General features: G+C 43.3%; 1 protein-coding gene across 3 annotated transcripts in view; it reads left to right on the top strand.

Moving 5' to 3' along the window:
- LOC124605616 (ATP-dependent translocase ABCB1-like) overlaps nt 1–18,022 on the top strand; it is a 242,334-nt gene that overhangs the window by 102,839 nt on the left and 121,473 nt on the right. For all 3 annotated transcript variants that reach the window (XM_047137424.1, XM_047137423.1, XM_047137425.1), the window contains 3 exons: nt 1,966–2,066; nt 6,464–6,760; nt 15,339–15,534. In XM_047137424.1, coding sequence (XP_046993380.1) covers nt 1,966–2,066; nt 6,464–6,760; nt 15,339–15,534 — 594 coding nt within the window. The remainder of the gene's footprint in view (nt 1–1,965; nt 2,067–6,463; nt 6,761–15,338; nt 15,535–18,022) is intronic.

Below are 18,022 nucleotides of genomic sequence, written 5' to 3'. Positions count from 1 at the left end.
GCAGACTTTAAAATTATTATGGTGTATACTACATTTTTTCGGTTGTGAAAAATATAGAAGTTCAAAGCCCCTACCAGAGCGACTAATTTGAAGTGTTCTTCATTGTCAATCCATTTATACAAAATTGGAATTTTTCTGGTGTCCGGATTACATCTCCTTTAAAAAATGTGTTTACTGAGCAGTCAATTAAGATTTATAGAACTTAACTGGTGTTTCACTTTTACTGCCCAGCAGTAACATTTTGGCACAATAATTGAGAATTAAACTGAGCATTCTCCATGAGAAATATTTAAAATAGTGGCCTGTCATTGATAATGGATTGAAATTATATTGTACTATCCGTGTTTTGAGAAAATAATTTCGTTCTGTGAGTGAGACAGTGCAGAAGGAGGTAAACGATTTTGTAACGTAAAAATGTAATGAAATGTATATATGACGTATGAGGTGCCATTAACGTCTTTAATTCGTTTCCATTTTAAAATCTGCAAATAAAAGGAAATGATAACAGTATTGGTAAAGTGCCATGAATCTCCTTAATTCGTTTCCATTTTATGCTCCGCAAATAAAAGGAAGGGGAAACAGTATTTGTAAAGAGTCTGTACTAAGAGAGGTTCAGAGGTGAAATAAGTTGCACATCTCTCCTGAAAAATGTTTACAAAGCTTTATAACAGACCTCGTTTCTGCAAAACATATTTTAAAAGGTGATGACTGGATAAACGCTTACCTAGACAACGACGGAATACGCAAAATGAGCTCTGTCTCTGAAATAAAATAATAGCGTTTCACTGTTGTTGGTAGTATAAGTCGCCAGACGCAGTAATATATAAAGAAATTTTTGTATTAGGTGAGCTCAATGCAAAAGTTGTCGATCAGAGTATAATAGGTTCCAGGCAGACTTCTGCTAGACAGTGCTGGAAATGAGAACTGGTGGCTTCTGGGGGAGACTTTCGTTAAAGAGCCTCTTCGACTACTTTTGGAGAAATTCATTCTAGACTAAATGTCTTAGCAAACAAATCTCCGGAAACTGTAAATAATTTTGATAATTGAATGAAACATTAATTTATTTTAAATGCAATTTTATTCTTGTTAGAATGAGCTTAAACGTACTCCAGAATGTTTTGTATTGGCCTTGCGAATGTGGGCTGGTAACTAAGGATAAATGTAAAATGACTCCATCCCCGTACAAATTAAAATAAAAAATAATGAAATTAAATTTTTATGTCCAGGATACGTCTGTGATATTGACACAAACAATCAGTATGATGCAGACGTTAAAATATATCACCGTGAGAAAAGGAGCCCTCGTCTGACAAAGACTGTGTCGGCAGCTACGGATGCATACGTGTTGTTGGATAATTCTGCCAGTGAAATAAGAGAATATAGATATAGGGGTTCATACGGGTAATCAGTTACTTTATTATGTACATAGTTACTAACATTGTTAGTGTAAACAAACCCAACCACGCGGGGGAGGGGGGGGGGGGGGGAAGGAGGAGTCAGAAAACAGCTCTAATGGACTGCAACTGGTTTGAGGTGTACACGGAAATGACTTGGACAGCCGCAGACTATGAAGTCAATCAGCCACAGTGAACTTGACAGCAACTAAATAGATCGTACAGTGTGTGTCGTGAGACACATACCCTTCATTAGCAATGTTTTTTTTCTTGGATCGCTAAGGTTCCTCAACTTATGAAAAGAGTATATTTTCATGCTGACAAATATCTTTACAAGTGTTTCAATTTCTGCCATACAGTGCAGAAATAAAGCAGTTTGAGCTGCTGGACTTTTTGTGATTAAACTGCAACACCCCACCCCCTTCCGAAAATTACTCAAGGACTGTTGCTAGGTAACAGCCCTGTATGTTTCTCTACTTATGAGATAACGCACGAAACGATCGCCCTTTCCAGTCTAAGGGGTCATGGCAGCGTTCCAAGAAATAAAATGTTATTGCTCTACATTTTTCAGATCTACCGCATCCGCGACAGATACCTCAAGTCCGCTCTTCGGCAGGACATTGGCTGGTACGACTTGCACCAGACTGGGGACTTCGCCAGCCGCATGTCAGAGTAAGTACGATTGCTCAACAACTCTTCAACGCATCTTCGCTTTGAAATAACCTGCTTACTTGCTACGCGAGTCTTAGCATGTGACTTGATGTTTCCCACATTTACATTTATTATTATTCGGACAATTGGAGACAATGGAAAGCTTATTTATGTTTCTGACACATTCTATTATTGTTTCAAATTCTTTACAGCAATCATCTGTATCGAGCACAGTATCGTCTCCACCACTCTGAACCAATTAGGTGTTCCTCTGCTCGCAGAATCCCACAAGTCACTAAAGCTCTTCAGCACCAGTCTCGATACCATCGACAGTTTATGACTTTTTCTTCTGTTTGATGTTAGGCAGTATGTATTCGTGTAACCAACATAGCCGACGATTTGTTTTTTGGGGAAATATTACGCCAAATGGACTAGCTGTCTTCATTAGGTGCTACGAACATCAACGAAGAAATATTGCTGAACCTTAAGAAACTAATAATCGGTTCTATTAAATTTCAAACGCTGACCGAATACGTCTCCGACATTACTGTTGAAACAGACTACTTTCACTGAAACTGCATCAAAATGCTGATGTTTCCCATTACCACAAGCTCATAGCGTAATATACAGGGTATACATAAAGTCCGGAAGCACTTTCAATTACTTGTGGCACAAGAACCAAACATTGTACATATGTTATACATATTGCATTATGAAGAGAAACTCTGAAAGTTTTTTTTACAAGCATTCGATATGCGAGCCTTGAGTGACCTGGCAGACGTCAATACGATAATCTAATTCTTGTCATACCCATCCCAGATGGCATCGTCGACTGTGGCAGTCGCTTCCCGTATTCCCTCCCGGAGCTCTGCTACATCACGTGGTAGAGGCGGTACATACACCAGATCTTTAGCGTGTCCCCACAGAAAAAAGTCACACAGAGTGAGATCTGGTGATCGGGGAGACCATTTCACGAAACAGCTGTCTGTCCCCTTCTGTAGCACGACCGATCCATCGATGAGGCAGCTCCGTGTTCAGGTACCCACGAACTTACAGATGAAAATGAGGTGGAGCCCCATCCTGCTGAAAGATGAATGGAGAGTCCGACTGCATTTGAGGCATCAGCCATTGCTGCAACATGTCCAGGTAGGAATACCAGTGACAATGCTCTAGGTAAAGAAGAATGGCCCGTACAGTTTTCGACGTGACTAGACACAAAAAACATTTACCTTTGGGGAATCACGCTCAAATTCAATGCATTCGTGTGGATGCTTTGTACCCCAGATTCGACAATTATGCCTGTTCACTTTCCCAGGAGTGTGAAAAGTGCCTTCGTCGCTAAAAAGTAAGCAATCAACAGTGCCATTCCCATCCTCATCAATTGTTGCAACTGCGAACAAAACTCAAAACGGTTGTCTTTGTGGTCGTCATTGAGCATCTGCACTAGTTCCAGTATGAATGGTTTCATAGAAAGCTTCTGTGGCAGGACTTTCCACAGTATCATTGGAGCCATTTCGAGTTCACGGGATGTATGACGCACCGATTTCTTTGGACTCCTTATGAATGTCTCTCGTACGCGCTCCACATTCACTTCACCCACACTGGCTACCGAGCGAGGTGGCACAGTGGCTAGCAAACTGGACTCGCATTCGGGAGGACTACGGTTCAATTCCGCGTCAGGCCATCCTGATTTCGGTTTTCCGTGATTTACCTAAATCGCTCCAGGCAAATGCCGGGATGGTTCCTGTGAAAGGGCACGGCCGACTTCCTTCCCCGTCCTTCCCGAGACCGATGACCTCGCTGTTTGGTCTCCTCCAAACAACCCAACCCCAACGCCCTTCACGCACACCGGGACGTCCGCTTCTCTTTGACGGGCACAGGCAACCCGTCGTAACGAATTTGTTGTGCCAGCGGTAAATGGTCTTCCTTGTGGGTGGCTTCTACCGTACTTGGTTCTAAATATCTGTTGAATAGCTGTAGCACACCTTTTTTTGTCGAACTTCACAAATCAGGAAGCTCGCTCCGCAAGTGAACTCACCATCTTTGCGAGTAGCGCTGACTATCGGCAAATTCCAGAATGAGATTTTCACTCTGCAGCGGAGTGTGCGCTGATATGAAACTTCCCGAGTTCGAGTCTCCGTCGGGCACACAGTTTTAATCTGCCAGGAAGTTTCATATCGGCAAAATACCAAACTGCGCTGTGACGGTATATATGAAAAAAAACTTTCAGGGTTTCTCTTCAAAATGACATATGTATGATATCTGTACAATGGTTGGTAATTCAAAGTGTTCCCGGACTTTATGTACGCCATGTATTAGTCACCGTCTCAAATAGAGAATACTGTTGCTGAGCAGGTACCTGGCAGTCAGGAGGCGATTCAGACAGCAAGGTGTTGGAACATGCGAAGGAAAGGCCAGAGCCCAGCAGTTCATGTGAGATGTAAGGTAGGTTAACGATATTTCATTGGCACCAAATTTCACCATAGTTTTTCCCAGTGCTTCCGTGGGCGTGTCACACGATGAGAAAGTCGTCAAACCCGGCCCCCTCCCTCCCCTTACCCCTTATCTTGACGCTTCAGCGATGGAGATTAGGACCGCGACACCCTTAGAGAAGAGTTTTAATCGCCCAGATTGTGTCGGGAAGAGTCAAAGGTTGTCATGAACGGCGTTTCGTTGCACATCGCGCCGCAAACTGTCGTGTTCGACTGCGAAATTTGCGTAAATGAACGCCGAAGTGAAGGAAGGATATTGTTTCATTGACGCCCTTTACGTCACCTTCTAACGCCTTTTTGTGTCGATTAGTGAAATTTTTTTCCCAGCCAACCATATGAGGACCGCTTCGTTTCAACGCTGGGCGTAGTGGAGGCGTCAAATGAAGCGATGAAATGTAAGATCTTCCCATCGTACGAAACGTCCACGGTGGCTTTGCGCACAACTGTGGTGAAATTTTGTGCCAATGTGGCATCACTGAGCCGCCTTACAGCTCATGTGAATTTCCGAGCTCTGGCCTTCCTTTCGAATATCTCGTTACATTTTGCTGTTTGAAGCGTCGCCGAGCCCGAGGGTAACCCCCCAGGGCGAATATGGAGTACCATCAGCTGTATAATGGAATGACGACAATGAAATTTCTGCGGAACCGGGACCCGAACCCGTATTTCCCGCTTATCGCGATCGGTCGCCCTACCAATTGACTATCCGAGCACGACTCACGACCACACCGAAAATTCCATGTGTCTACAACCTGTCCTCGAGCATCTTTTATGTATATTCTCTCACAGAGGAGACATTTTATTTGAAAGTCGCTTTCACGGTGTCGGCGGGTAAATACGATATTGCAGTCCCTTTGTTATTCCGAATTACTATATAATGTTCCTTCGGACATGCATGATTTTCCAAAGGAACAAGCACTGCGGCAAATATCACAGGCACTGCAATATTGTATCGTTTCGCGTTCGTAAATCGTAATGGTGCGGTACAAGTCACTTTACAATCACGTGCTGAACATTTACAAGCCCTGCTTTAAAAAAAATACGGACATGGGTCATTAATTCCTACCCACCACTTTTTACACATTACAGTAATCAAAATTCTTCTACAGAATGGAAGTAGCTGTCAAAGAGTAACTGTTTCAGTTTTCAGGTATTTGAAAGCTGTCATGGCGCCTTAGGTTACTACCGAAAGCTAACTGCCCCCAGTGGCTTGCATTCGTGGCATGGTCCATATTTCTAACAGCCGTTTGCCATGATGACGGTGTATCCAGACGCGACCATCGACCTAGTGTAACAAGAAACGTGATTCATCCGACAGCGCGACACCTTTCCATTCATCCACAGTGAAATCTTGATGATCCCATCCCCATTGTAATCATAACTGACGATATCGTTTGGTCAACATGGAAACGCAGGATTCGTCTGCTGCTAAGCCTCCAAATCCAACAATGTGCATTAAATGATGTGTTCCGAAACACTTGTACCTACACCAGCAGTGTACATTGTCGTAATGACAACCACAGATCGTAGCGTACCCTGTTATTGAAAGCGGACAAGCCTCCGACCTCCATGTCCTCTGAAAAGGCATCAACGTCCAACACCTAGTCACCCACTGGTGGTTGCACCATTCTTCTTCCAGCAGCACCCAAACGGACGACCAGTTTCACCGTTTCCGAAAGCCTTATCCCAGGCGCCCTTTCTCAGAGTCGCTTATGTCACTGGATTCCTAGTGAGCAGCCCGTATCGTCGCTAGAATGATTTCCCAATCGTCTTCGCTCTGTGCGTGTCAAGTGCACACAAGGCTACATTGAATGTGCTGTGGACAGTGGTCATAATATTTTGACACTCACATATATAACATTAAGCGCATATTGCAGTATTTGATCTGCAACGGGAAAAATCTGAGATCTGTACGATGGATTCTTTCAGAGACTTGACGAAGATGGAAGACGGCATCGGAGAGAAGGTGGTGATGTTCGCGACGTACCTGGTGACGTTCCTGGGCGGCCTGGTGCTGGCGCTGGTGCGCGGCTGGGAGCTGGCGCTCATCTGCCTCATCTCGTTCCCCATCATCATGGCGTCGCTCTCCGTCATCGAGGTCTTCTCGTCGCGGCTCGCCAAGAAGGAGCTGGCCGAGTACGGCAAGGCGGGCGCCATCGCGGAGGAGGTTCTCAGCGCCATCCGCACCGTCATCGCCTTCGGCGGGCAGGACAAGGAGTCCGAGAGGTGAGCGCGCTCTCGTGTCACACCATCAAGGGTCTCCGCTAAAACTATACAGTAATCATTAACACTAGAGCAGCGGAAGGGATCAAAATGGCCCCTGTCATACGTTTTTCATTCAATGTCATATCCAATTTATTTATTTCGTAAATGAAATTATGACTTTTTCCAATTTTTTTCTCCTCTTTCAGGAGATGTTTTAGTATTTACAAAATATTTTAATTTCTTAGCCATTTCATTCAGTATACCTGGAACGGCGGAAGGGGTCAATTTGAGCCCACGGTAATATCTCTTCTGAATATGTGTATATTATCCAACAGTACAGAGTCAACAGCGAGCAGCGACATAGGGCAGTTACTCCTCATTGTTGTAACTTGGCACGTGTACATTCCAGTCCACCACAGCTCATGTTGTGTCACTCAGGCAGTCTTTGTACGTGAAACACGTTTTCGAACATGTATCGTCAGCGTGGACTTTCTGATGAAGTGTTACGTCTATTAGAGAACTCCGAAGTTGAAACGGAAATTGACTTGACTGGTGAAGATGACGATTATGTACCTGATACAAGTGAATGTGGAGACATTGTGAGCGAGGGGCGATTAGTGGAAGGGGATTCAAATGCTGATATACGTCAATCATCACCTCTTTCACCACAGCAAGTACGAATGGAAGAGTCTACAAAGATGATTGCAAGGGATAGAACCGTGTGGGAGATTGGAAATTATTCATCTTCAGGAAGGTGGTTAGCTGTGAATGTTCTGAAGGAGAGAGGAGGTCCCATTGCTTATGCTTGCGAATGACTAGACAGCCTTCCATCTTGTTTTTCTGAAGAAATGCTACGTCTCATGAAGAAATATGCAAAATCAAATGCTTGAAAAGTACTAAAGAACAATGACTGTACTGTGTCACTTGAGGAATTAGAGAAACTGATAGCCATCATGTATGTTCAGGGTGTATTGTGCACAAAAGGTATGTCTGAGGATGATCTCTCATCGCACACTTGGGGGCCTGCTTTTATCAAGGACATTATGCCAAGGGACAGGTTTCAAGAGCTGTTCAGATTTCTCTGTTTTGATAAAAAATCAACCTGGGCTGAACGCCTGGCAGCCAACAAATCCGCTCTTGTATCTGCAATTTGAGGAGAGTTCCCAAATTCTGTTTGGCTGTTGATGTAATGACAAAGTATATATGTCATGCTTTTCCATACCTCGGCAAAGAGGACATGCATAGAGAGAAACAACCACTTGCAGAGTAATTAGAATTATGTATTAATACCTTCAGCTGCTGACGGGCGTTGATATACATCAGCAGGGACAGGTGAAAATGTGTGCGTCGACCAGGACTCGCGCCCAGGATCTCCTGCTTACATGGCAGATGCTCTGTCCATCTGAGCCACTGAGGGCACAGAGGATAGTGCGACTGCAGGGACTATCTCGCACACGCCTCCCGCGAGACCCACATTCTCACCTTACATGAGGTGCGACAATAAAGTAATGAGACTGATTTTCTTTGCAAGATGTGACAACCCTGCAGGCTTGCTTAGCCACAATATCTTTGACCGTGGTCTATAAGCTGCTTCTAGTCCAAGTGGCATATCGATGCAACTGCTGAGTTGTGAGTTGTGCTGTAATAAGTTAAAATGTGTTTGTGTCTCTCGTCATGGAAATGGAGCCGCATAATATTGTGCAATGGTATGCCACTTCTTTTTTGCGTTGAACTGGGTGAAAACGCGATGACAGCTTACGGTAAGAAGGCTTTTGGAGAGGAGGTTATGTCAAGAGCTCAAGTTTTTCATTGGCATAAAATGTTTAGTGAAGGCAGAACGAATGTTGAAGATGAAGACCGCAGTGGACGACCATCAACCTAACGGACGGATGTCAACTTGGCCTGGGTGTGTGAACTCGTACGATATGATTGAAGATTATCCATGAAAATGATTGCAGAAGAACTGAACATCAATCGAGAAATGATTCGTCTAATAATAACTGGAGATCTTGGTGTGAGAAAGATTTGTGCAGAAATGGTCCCCAAAAATCTCACACCACAACAATGAGAAACACGGAAAAATGTGGCAGCCGATCTGTTAGAGCAAACGGAAATCAATCCAGAATTGTTGAGCCGTGTTATCACTGGTGACGAAAGTTGGTTTTTTCAGTACGATCCAGAGACAAAACGCCAAAGTTCGCAATGATGCTGAAAGGGAGCACTTAGACCAAAAAAAGCTCGCATATCAAAATGAAGAGTGAACTGCATGCTTGTGTGCTTCTTTGATTCCAAGGGAATTGTTCATAAAAACTGGGTGCCTCCTGGACTAACAGTTAACCAATATTACTACAAAGAAATTTTATAAAGACTTCGTAAAAGACTTCTTCATGTCCATGCCACCACTGCTGATAATTGGATTCTGCATCACGACAATGCGCCATCCCATACTGCTCTGTCAGTACAGCAATTTTTAACCTCAAAACAAATTTCGTTACTACCACAGCCACCTTATTCGCCAGATATCGCTCCGTGCAACTTTTTTCTATTTCTAAGAGTCAAAACGGCGGTCAAGGGGCACCATTTTCAAACAACACAAGATGTCCAAAAAGCTGTGACGAGGGTTTCGAAGGATATTACAGGAGATGAGGTCCAGAAATGTTACCATCAGTGGCAGAAGCGCTGGAAAAAGTGTGTGCAATCAGAAGGGAACTACTTTGAACGAGACAACACTAAACTTGACTAAAACGGTAAGCAACATTTTTTTCACATCAGTCTCACTACTTTATTGTCGCACCTCATATGTCCACACACTACAGTCGTATTGCCCCAACCCAACACACTCATTACTCGTGGAAGACATTCTTACCAAGTCCCGTAAGAGTTCGGGTAATATGTGTGCATCTGCACAGAAGAAGAAGGTCATGTCCAGTATTGCCAGAACTATATAATTATATGGATATGGTGTCTGTTCTTTCAGACATGTCCGAAAGAACAGACACCATATCAATGTAAGTATAACTTTCTGAGTACGCCGTTCTGTGTCTCATGGAACCATTTGTAAATCAAGGAAGAAATATGACCACAGACAACTTGTTTACGTCTCTTCAACTTGCTAAAAACTCAAACAAAAGAAAACTTCATTAGTTGGTACAATGAACAAGATCCACTGTGAAGTTTCCGATGAAGTAAGGAAGCCGAATGCTGAAATACACTCCACCACAATACTGCACAATAGTGGCAACACAGAATACACCTTGGGTGTATACCAAGGAAAGAAGAATAAAAATATCATTCTTCTGAGTACGCGGCATGCTGAAGTAGCAATAAGCAAGGAAGGAAAAAAAACTGAAACCGTAACGCTCTACAATGTAATAAAGTACAGGGCGGACGTGGTTGATGAAATGACCCGTAAATATACTACGAAGGTTACATGTAGGAGACGGCCAATGTGTGTCTTCTACAACATACTCGACATGGCGGCAATAACTGTATGGGTCCTCTATAACATAGTAACCAACAAGAAAATGGAAACCAAGAAGTTCACACTTCAACTGGCATATGAACTCAAGGGAACGAAAGAGAAAGAACATCAGGCAACAAGATAAGCAAAAGCTGTATAAAGTGCCACAAAGCATTTTACCTTTGCTTTTTTTTGCTATTTCATTCCAGTTCCCCATCACAATTACATTTTCGACTCTCTTAACGAACTGAATGATTTGCTTTATCTCGTCAAAGATTCTTTCAACATCCTCATCATCTGCGAAACTAGTAGACATATACCGAATATTGTAATAATGGAGCGAGTCTTGGCTAGGATAATGCGTACACTACGCTATTCAGAGTGGTTCACAGCATTCGTATTTTCTTATTTATTATTAAACCTACTCTTGCGGCGCGCCTATTTAATGACGTGTTGATAACCCCGTACTTGACTGACCAGAAGTTCTGTTCTCTCTCCCACAGCACTTCCCCAACTGCCACTACATCTTTCAAAGTCCCCATCTCTGTTTTTAAGTTCTCTAACCTATTTATTTAATTAAGGCATCTAACATTCTTTTCTCTTATGCGTAGAGTGCCAGATCTATTTTTCATGATGAGACCCTCATGAGAAGCCAGACTGACTTGCGGTCCGTGAAGAAGGACTACTGCCTTTTTAGAAATTACCGGGGGAACAATCTGGATCATGGACTGACTTAGCTTTGTAACATTAGCCTACATAGCCCTGCTATGTTGGTACAGCAAAGGACGAAAACCAGAGAATATTACAGCCATTATACTTATTGAAGACATGCAGCTCTACTGAAGATGGCATCCCCCAGCGTAAAATATTCTAGAGGTACAGTGATCCCCTATTATGACCTCCTGGCGGGGACTACTCAAGCAGCAAAGAAGTAATCCAAAGATTCACAATGTTTGGCAATATATTACTATCTTTTGCGAGATCTAATGTATCTCTAAGTTAAAAATAAAATTCAATTTCACCCCGCACAACAACGATGACCTTATTCCTAGAGTTTTATGTTACGACAGAGATTTCCGTTTTAAATGAGATACTTACCACAAGAAGACAGATTATTCACGCTCAGGAGTCCGTCAACAGCGAACTAAACGCTCAGCCCTACAACTCTATTTGCTTATTAACAATTTGCAGGGTTCCTCATTTTCGTGACTACAGAACAACCGTAATGAATTATACCACATCCAATAGCACAAGCTATTTTTTGAAGTAACTACCATTTACTTTTTTGTTTAGAAGATGTTTTATCAAAATGTCTCTAAATATCTGACACAGGTGAATAGCGCGTGGAAGTTTTGAATATGCATGTAGACGAATACTCACACACGCGCGTCCACACACACACACACACACACACACACACACACACACACACACACAACGCTCACGTGCATGCGGAGAATAACTAGAACGTAGCCCAAAGATAGTATCTTCAAAGATTCGCAGACAAGAACTTGAACAGCAATCCAAGGAAACTAGTGTTAACTATTACGATACAGCCAGTCAGACAGTATTATGATAGGAAGTGTGCAGCAAGTGATCGCACAAGGCGAGAGGACGACGGTTCTGGAGAAGTGGTGAGCGAGAACAGGCTCGGGCAGCAAGCAGCCATCGGAGCAACCTGATGGTAAAAAATGTTACTGAACCATCACCATTTGGTTCTGAAGCTCTAACAGTACCGGTATAGAGGTGTTTGCAGATTAAATTATGGGAATCCAGATACGCCTATTAAACAATCAACGTTTCAGCCTCTCTGTGCAGTCATCAGTGGGTATTTTTATAATGGCTTGTGAAATGAGAACATTTTTTATGTACACAGCTATTGTAATAAAAATTAAGCGTGAACATTTTAAGTCTTTTATGAGTTTTACCTTATCCTCTATTGTTGTTAGTTACTGTAAGACCATATTTTCATAATACACTCCTGGAAATTGAAATAAGAACACCGTGAATTCATTGTCCCAGGAAGGGGAAACTTTATTGACACATTCCTAGGGTCAGATACATCACATGATCACACTGACAGAACCACAGGCACATAGACACAGGCAACAGAGCATGCACAATGTCGGCACTAGTACAGTGTATATCCACCTTTCGCAGCAATGCAGGCTGCTATTCTCCCATGGAGACGATCGTAGAGATGCTGGATGTAGTCCTGTGGAACTGCTTGCCATGCCATTTCCACCTGGCGCCTCAGTTGGACCAGCGTTCGTGCTGGACGTGCAGACCGCGTGAGACGACGCTTCATCCAGTCCCAAACATGCTCAATGGGGGACAGATCCGGAGATCTTGCTGGCCAGGGTAGTTGACTTACACCTTCTAGATCACGTTGGGTGGCACGGGATACATGCGGACGTGCATTGTCCTGTTGGAACAGCAAGTTCCCTTGCCGGTCTAGGAATGGTAGAACGATGGGTTCGATGACGGTTTGGATGTACCGTGCACTATTCAGTGTCCCCTCGACGATCACCAGTGGTGTACGGCCAGTGTAGGAGATCGCTCCCCACACCATGATGCCGGGTGTTGGCCCTGTGTGCCTCGGTCGTATGCAGTCCTGATTGTGGCGCTCACCTGCACGGCGCCAAACACGCATACGACCATCATTGGCACCAAGGCAGAAGCGACTCTCATCGCTGAAGACGACACGTCTCCATTCGTTCCTCCATTCACGCCTGTCGCGACACCACTGGAGGCGGGCTGCACGTTGTTGGGGCGTGAGCGGAAGACGGCCTAACGGTGTGCGGGACCGTAGCCCAGCTTCATGGAGACGGTTGCGAATGGTCCTCGCCGATACCCCAGGAGCAACAGTGTCCCTAATTTGCTGGGAAGTGGCGGTGCGGTCCCCTACGGCACTGCGTAGGATTCTACGGTCTTGGCGTGCATCCGTGCGTCGCTGCGGTCCGGTCCCAGGTCGACGGGCACGTGCACCTTCCGCCGACCACTGGCGACAACATCGATGTACTGTGGAGACCTCACGCCCCACGTGTTGAGCAACTCGGTGGTACGTCCACCCGGCCTCCCGCATGCCCACTATACGCCCTCGCTCAAAGTCCGTCAACTGCACATACGGTTCACGTCCACGCTGTTGCGGCATGCTACCAGTGTTAAAGACTGCGATGGAGCTCCATATGCCACGGCAAACTGGCTGACACTGACGGCGGCGGTGCACAAATGCTGCGCAGCTAGCGCCATTCGACTGCCAACACCGCGGTTCCTGGTGTGTCCGCTGTGCCGTGCGTGTGATCATTGCTTGTACAGCCCTCTCGCAGTGTCCGGAGCAAGTATGGTGGGTCTGACACACCGGTGTCAATGTGTTCTTTTTTCCATTTCCAGGAGTGTACTACGAACCAAATGGTATTATTGTGAGGTTAGTTGACGATTTACGTCTAATTATATCTATAAAGGTAATTTTTATGCGCGAAAATTTTAAAACAACATGTTCCGAACCCCTCAAAGTTCTAAAAAGAAGTAGCTCACATACCACATCTGCAGGACACTTGATGATCCACAGTCACCATCCAACTAAAATAGGCACAGATTTGAAAATACTAAATTCCAGCCACGGTCTTGTGCAATGACACACCATTTAACACATTAAGGAACTAAAAAAAAAAAAAAAACCACGCAGAGACCCACACACAGGCGTAGACAAACAGTGTAAGAGGGGGGGGATAGAATGAAAACGAAGGTTAAGTGAAATGCCAGAAGGAGAATGGAAACAATTGAATATCTACGGGGACCAAACTTTTGTTATTTTGTGAAATTTTGTAGTTTTAACTTGCGTGTAAAAGAAAGAACCGTGTTTCTGTGTGTGCTCTTACTACAGTTGAACATGCAGGAAGGGACAGGTGCCGCAAAAATGACTGTAAGTAACCGAAAAATAGTTTCGTACAACAAAGTGACGTTCATAGGTGAAATGATGTCATAGCTTTCCAATCAACCTTACAATAAAATCATTTTGTTGTAGACTGCAAGTTGTCTTAAAAAAATTTAGACAATAACAAAAAACTCACAATGGACTTTAATATTTGTGAATAATTTTTGTTAGGTTAGCTATGATCATGGCACAGAGGTGTTGAGACATGCTTGCACATAAAAAGGATAATGTTTGTACAATAGCGCACCTTAATTCGCGTGATGCTGAACACTTTCATAAGCATTAGATGATCGTAGTTTGATGTAAAATAATGAGACTTTTTTGCATAATCAGTGACGTCGTAGTAGAGAACTGAATAAAGGAATTTCCTATCGCTGACTGGACTACAACTTAAGTAGGTTTCCAGACTGTTCCTAAACTTGGCAAAACCTTGATGCAGCTGAGTGGTTGGTCTTTTTTCGGTTCTCTTATTATATGTGTTCTTGTGATCAAATTTGTTTGTTGATAATCTGTCCGTATTTCTCAGATGAAACGAAGGAGCCGCATTTCTTCGAGATTGAAGTAGTCAAAGGTCCTAAGAAAGTTTAGTAGGATGACAGCACTTGTCTCATTGGATTTTGAAGATAATGTGACGCTAGCGGCACTACTATATGATATATGTTAGGCCTATATCGAAAGAGACAAACAGCTGCAGGCTGGTTATTTTGTGAATAAAACAGTCTAAATTGCTCAGGACGGTTTTATGCAATAAATATTCATAATTATCGCAGACTCGTATAGGAAATTTGTTCCCTTTATTAATAATGGTAGGATGATTTGCTAGTATAGTCAGATCACTGGGTGGTGTCTCAGGGGGGAGGAAAGAAATCGCACATTGCTAGTTTTGTGTGCATATAATTTCGAACTTGTTGGGGCACGTCCCCTGTGGTCCTCTGGGACGTCAGATGCGTCATACAGCCATTCATTATCAATGGCTTCTGCCCATTGCGAACGCACGCCACAACTGACAACGTGCTTACTAATAGGTCTGAAAAATTGGTTCCTTACTGACACCCCATGAAGACTTCGAAGCACACTAACCGGAGAAGTCCTAACAAACAAACAAATACGAGACCGACTTAATCTATTAAAATCTGTTAAAGCGAATCGTTTTTATAGTACAATAAGTTGATAAAAATTTTGTTCATTATTTCCCTTTTTAGATACAACACGAAGTTGCTTGGAGCAATAAAAATGAGCGTTAAGAAGAACGTCATCATGGGTCTCGGAAACTCGGTGCTTTGGCTCTGCACCTTTGGCAGCTATGGTCTGGCCTTCTGGTACGGCGTGAACCTCATACTAAGGGACAGGGAGTATCCCGAAAATGAGAGAATATACGACGCCTCAACAATGATCACCGTGAGTACCCATCTCCTTTAGTGACCTCTGTCATAATGGCTGTTACGCCATAATGTAATTATGAACATTAACTTTACGATGTAACAAGAATGCGGATCAATGCCGTCGGTTTTAGAATAGCTGTTCAATCAGAGTCTCCGACAGTAAATCGGAATGGTGCAAAACCCTATCTCAGTTAATGTCGCCTTGCGTCGGATAAAAAAAAAAAAAAAAAAAGTCAGTTATGGGCATTTTCTTTCCAAGCGAAAAGAATGTTTCATTGCGCTATTTACTTAAAACATAGGGTAAGTTGCTAAATATAGTTACAATGTTAAAATCACGTCGGAGGTTGGATTGTGCCTTGAAGTTCTGATGCTGAGGGGATGAACTTCTCCATCTTCCACCGCATGTACTAGCTGATGTCGCAGTGAAAATGTGTTTTCAAATAAAACTTTATGTGCAGTTTGTTGTGACAAAACTGTGTCTGTATGAGTCGCACAACAGGCGCAGAATGCACGAGCTGCACCGACAAACTATTTCAAAACAACGATGTTTCAGGGTATTATTTCTCATATGCATGGTAGATGCCGATCTGGCGACTGTTGCCCATTTGAAGTGGAGTCAACAAGCGCCAGTTCAGTCATTTTGAAAATGAAGCAACACTTGCACAAAAAAAGTATCACACACTACTCTTTGTGAAAACTGTCATGTAATAGAGGTTGTATGCAGGTGATAGGACTTCTACAGACATTTCAAAGTAAGGCATGTTATATTAATCTACATCTACGTGGTTACTCTGCTATTCACAATAAAGTGCCTGGCAGAGGGTTCAATGAGCCACCTTCAAGCTTTCTGTCTACCGCTCCACTCTCGAACGGCGCGCGGGAAAAGCAGGCACTTAAATTTCTCTGTGCGAGCCCTGATTTCTCTCATTTTATCGTGGTGATTATTTCTCCCTATGTAGGTGGGTGCCAACAGAACGTTTTCGCAATCGGAGGAGAAAACTGGTGATCGAAATTTCATGAGAAGATCCCGTCCAGCGAAAAACGCCTCTGTTTTAATGATTGTCACTCCACGTATCACGTCTGTGGCACTATTTCCCCTGCTTCGCGATAATATAAAACGAGCTGCCCTTCTTTGTACTTTTTCGATGTCATCCGTCAGCCCCACCTGATGCGGATCCCACACCGCGCAGCAGTACTCCAGAATACGGCGGACAAGCGTGGTGTAAGCAGTCTCTTTTGTAGACCTGTTGTACCTTCTAAGTGTTCTGCCAATGAATCGCAGTCTTTGGTTTGCTCTACCCACAACGTTATCTATGTGATCGTTCCAATTTAGCGTATTTGTAATAGTAATCCCTAAGTATTTAGTTGAATTTACAGCCTTCAGATTTGTGTGATTTATATCGTAACCAAAATTTAGTGGATTTCTTTTAGTACTCACGTGAATAACTTCACACTTTTCTTCATTCAGGGTCAATTGCCACTTTTCACACCATACAGATATCTTACCTAAATCATTTTACAATTCGTTTGGTCATCTGATGACTTTACAAGACGTTAAATGACAGCATCATCTGCAAACAATCTCAGACGGCTACTGAGATTGTCTCCTATGTCGTTAATATAGATCAGGAACAATAGAGAGCCTATAACACCTGCTTGGGGAACGCTGGATATTACTTCTGTTTTACTCGATGGCTTTACGTCTATTACTACGAATTATGACCCTTCTAACAGGAAATCACGAATCCAGTCGCACAACTGGGGCGATATTCCATAGGCACGCAGTTTGGTTAGAAGACGCTTGTGAGGAACGGTGTCGAAAGCCTTCCCGAAATCTAAAAATGTGGATTCAATTTGACATCCCCTGCCGATAACACTCATTCCTTCATGAGCATAAAGAGCTAGTTGTGTTTCGCAAGAATGATACTTTCTGAATCCGTGCTGACTATGTGTTAATAAATCGTCTTTTTCGAGGTACTTCATAATGTTCGAATACAGTATATGTTCCAGAACCCTACTGCAAATCGACACTATTGATGTGGGCCTGTAATTCAAAGGATTACTCCCACTTCCCTTTTTGGGTATTGGTGTGACTTGAGCAATTTTCCAGTCTTTAGGATCTTTCTGTGAGCGAACGGTCGTATATAATTGCTAAATATGGAGTTATTGTATTAGCATACTCTGAGAGGAACCTGACTGGTATACAATCTCGACCGGAAGCCTTGCCTTTATCAAGTGATTTAAGCTGCTTTGCAACACCAAGGATATCTACTTCTATGTTCCTCATCTTGGCAATTGTTCTTGATTGGAATTCAGGAATATTTACTTCGTCTTCTTTGTTGAAGGAGTTTCGGAAAATTGTGTTTAATAACTCTTCTTTAGTGGCACTGTCATCAGCGACTTCACCGTTGGTACCGCGCAGTGAAGGTATTGACTGCGTTATGCCACTGGTGTGCTTTATGTATGAGCAGAATCTCTTTGGGTTTTCTGCGAGATTTCGAGAC

The sequence above is a fragment of the Schistocerca americana genome, chromosome 3, assembly GCF_021461395.2.
Source record: "Schistocerca americana isolate TAMUIC-IGC-003095 chromosome 3, iqSchAmer2.1, whole genome shotgun sequence".
NCBI classification, from domain to species: Eukaryota; Metazoa; Arthropoda; class Insecta; order Orthoptera; family Acrididae; genus Schistocerca; species Schistocerca americana.
This window is presented reverse-complemented; position numbering and strand designations above follow the sequence as displayed.